Source organism: Hipposideros armiger, unplaced genomic scaffold (genome assembly GCF_001890085.2).
Source record: "Hipposideros armiger isolate ML-2016 unplaced genomic scaffold, ASM189008v1 scaffold_185, whole genome shotgun sequence".
Taxonomy (NCBI): domain Eukaryota; kingdom Metazoa; phylum Chordata; class Mammalia; order Chiroptera; family Hipposideridae; genus Hipposideros; species Hipposideros armiger.
Genome location: NW_017731535.1, coordinates 125750 through 128067, shown reverse-complemented (window position 1 = coordinate 128067; position 2318 = coordinate 125750). Strand labels below are relative to the sequence as shown.

The following is a 2318-nucleotide window of genomic DNA, read 5'->3' as shown; positions in this document are numbered from 1 at the left end:
CATTATCTCTTCAGACAGCAATAACAAGGAGACCAGCACACAAAACACAGCCCTGTCTCCTTCGATTATGAAACACAGCCGCCCTTTTCCAGAACACTGAGCACAGGACAGTCTTTCACAGCCTGCAGCTTTTCTCCGATTCTCCACTCCGACTGAACAGAACCCGGGCTGTGTCATCTTGAATGTGCTCGAAAGGGCTACTGTAACCAAACACCACAGGCTGGGCAGCTTAAACACGAAACACACACAATGCTTTCCCACCATTCTGAAGCTACAGATGTGAGGTCTCCATGTCCCAGGGCCTCCCCTGGGCATGTAGATGGCTGCAGATGGCTGCCTCCTCCCCGTGTCCTTACACGGCCGTCGCTCTGTGTGTGCCTGTGTCCTGATCACCTCTGCTCAGAAGGACCCCAGTCAGATTGGAATAGGGTTCACCCTAGTGACCTCATTTAACCATAATTATCTTCTTAAAGACCCCGTCTTCTAATGTCGTCATATTCTGAGATCCTGAAAGTTAGGGCTTCAACATAGAAAGTGTTCAGCGGGGGTGAGGAGACACAGTCCAGCCCATAACAGCTTTATTTGGGAAAAGCATCACAACTGCTCCGATTGGGAGTTACACAATGAATGGAGCTGGGTTTTCTCAGCCTCCTACAGGAGCAAAAATGCTACGCATGATTCTCAAAGATGGGCGTCCCTTAGCCTGACAGAGTTTGTGCCACGTCCAGCAGCGAGGCCACATTCTGCCCCACTGATGCGTTTCCCGGGAGTGAAATGAGTCGTGGAGAAAAGCCATGAAGGCTTTTGGGCCATGAGAAAGCCCTGAGGTCACTGTCAGTGTCACAGACCAGCCCCGCAGTGTGACTCAGCCCACATCCCAGAGAGGACGTCCCTCAATAAGTAACATGGCCTGAGGATGATGGTGGAGGGATGTTAGTCAGTTCTGCGCCTCACATGCTTTTATTAACTGTGCATTGATATTAACTTTGCTTTCTACATTATTAAAGGTTTCAAATGTACAGAGAGGTAAAAAAGTAGAAAACATAGATATGGACTCATTACTCAATGTAATGAATTTTAGGATTTTTATTAAATTTACCTTAGTTGCTCTCTCTCTCTCTCTGTCTCTCTCTCTGGCTCTCTCTCTCCCTCTCCCTCTCCCTCTCCCTCTCCCTCTCTCCCCCACCTCCCTCCCCCCACTCCATGCCTACCATCAGTCTATCTTCTGTCATCATCCCCTATCTATGTACAAACACACACACTCACACACATAATTTATGTGTTGATGTATTTCAGACTTTTTATTTTTCCACAACAGCTATCACATTTATCTGCAAATACACTTCTTCGGTTGTCACTATTTTAAGGATGACCTGTGCTGACACACGTTTATCCCATTCATTATTCTTAAATGCTGCATGCAATTCCTTTTGATGGCAATTTCAATTCTGTTTTTAAAACTTCAGACTACTAGTTAGGATCTAAATTTTGTCATAAGAAACAAGGCTGGAATACACATTTTGCTGTATAAATAACGCCTTTGCAAGGTCATAGAGTTTACAGAACTGTATTTAAACATTCAGTGTTCCAAAGTGAGGTGCTAATGTGTTGGCCCCCCAGGATTGCCCGAGGGCTCCTCTTGGTCTGTATCCGTACAATGCACAGATACTAAAGATAGGACAGATGACTTCTTTTCAATTACTACTGTTTTATAGGTAAGGTTCATTTGATTTAAGTGTTATGTTTTAACATGTACACCGGATTATTTGGGTTGGCTATTAATTTATATTCATCAGGGCGTACCTGCGCTGCTGTATTCATTAGGAGTTTTTTGTCCACCATGGAAATAAATCGCTCTGTGTTGTACATTTCGACTCCAATGCTTAAAAAGCTAAAAGTAGCATGCATCTTGTAGGTGCTAACTCACAGCTGAACTCTCCTGTTTTCCTGTGTGACTTAGGTCCCTCTGGTCAGAGCCCTCTGCTGGTGGTTTTAAGTGGGAACCACACGGAACAATCCAACTTCACAAGCAGGGGTCCTCAGTTATATCTGCGCTGGTCCACTGATCACGCGACCAGCAAGAAAGGGTTCAGGATCCGTTACGCAGGTGAGTGAGCTCTGGTTTTAGGCACAAAGGTGCTTTGAACACAAGTGGCCTGCGCTGCATGGAATCAAAAAATTAGGTCGAGATCCGTGAGATCCGTAATGTAAGCCGCATTTCCGAAGACGAGTAATTCACGTCAATGGAAATACTATGCTGGGAAATGACTCTGAGTGACATCTCGAACCGACCTCAGGGAAAATATTTGTAGAGCAAT

General features: G+C 45.3%; 1 protein-coding gene across 1 annotated transcript in view; it reads left to right on the top strand.

Annotated features, from left to right (window-relative positions):
* The window catches only part of CSMD1 (CUB and Sushi multiple domains 1), a 1699370-nt gene that overhangs the window by 1571516 nt on the left and 125536 nt on the right, over positions 1-2318 (top strand). The window contains exon 45 of the mRNA XM_019652695.1: positions 1961-2107. Within this exon, the coding sequence (XP_019508240.1) occupies positions 1961-2107 (147 nt within the window). The remainder of the gene's footprint in view (positions 1-1960; positions 2108-2318) is intronic.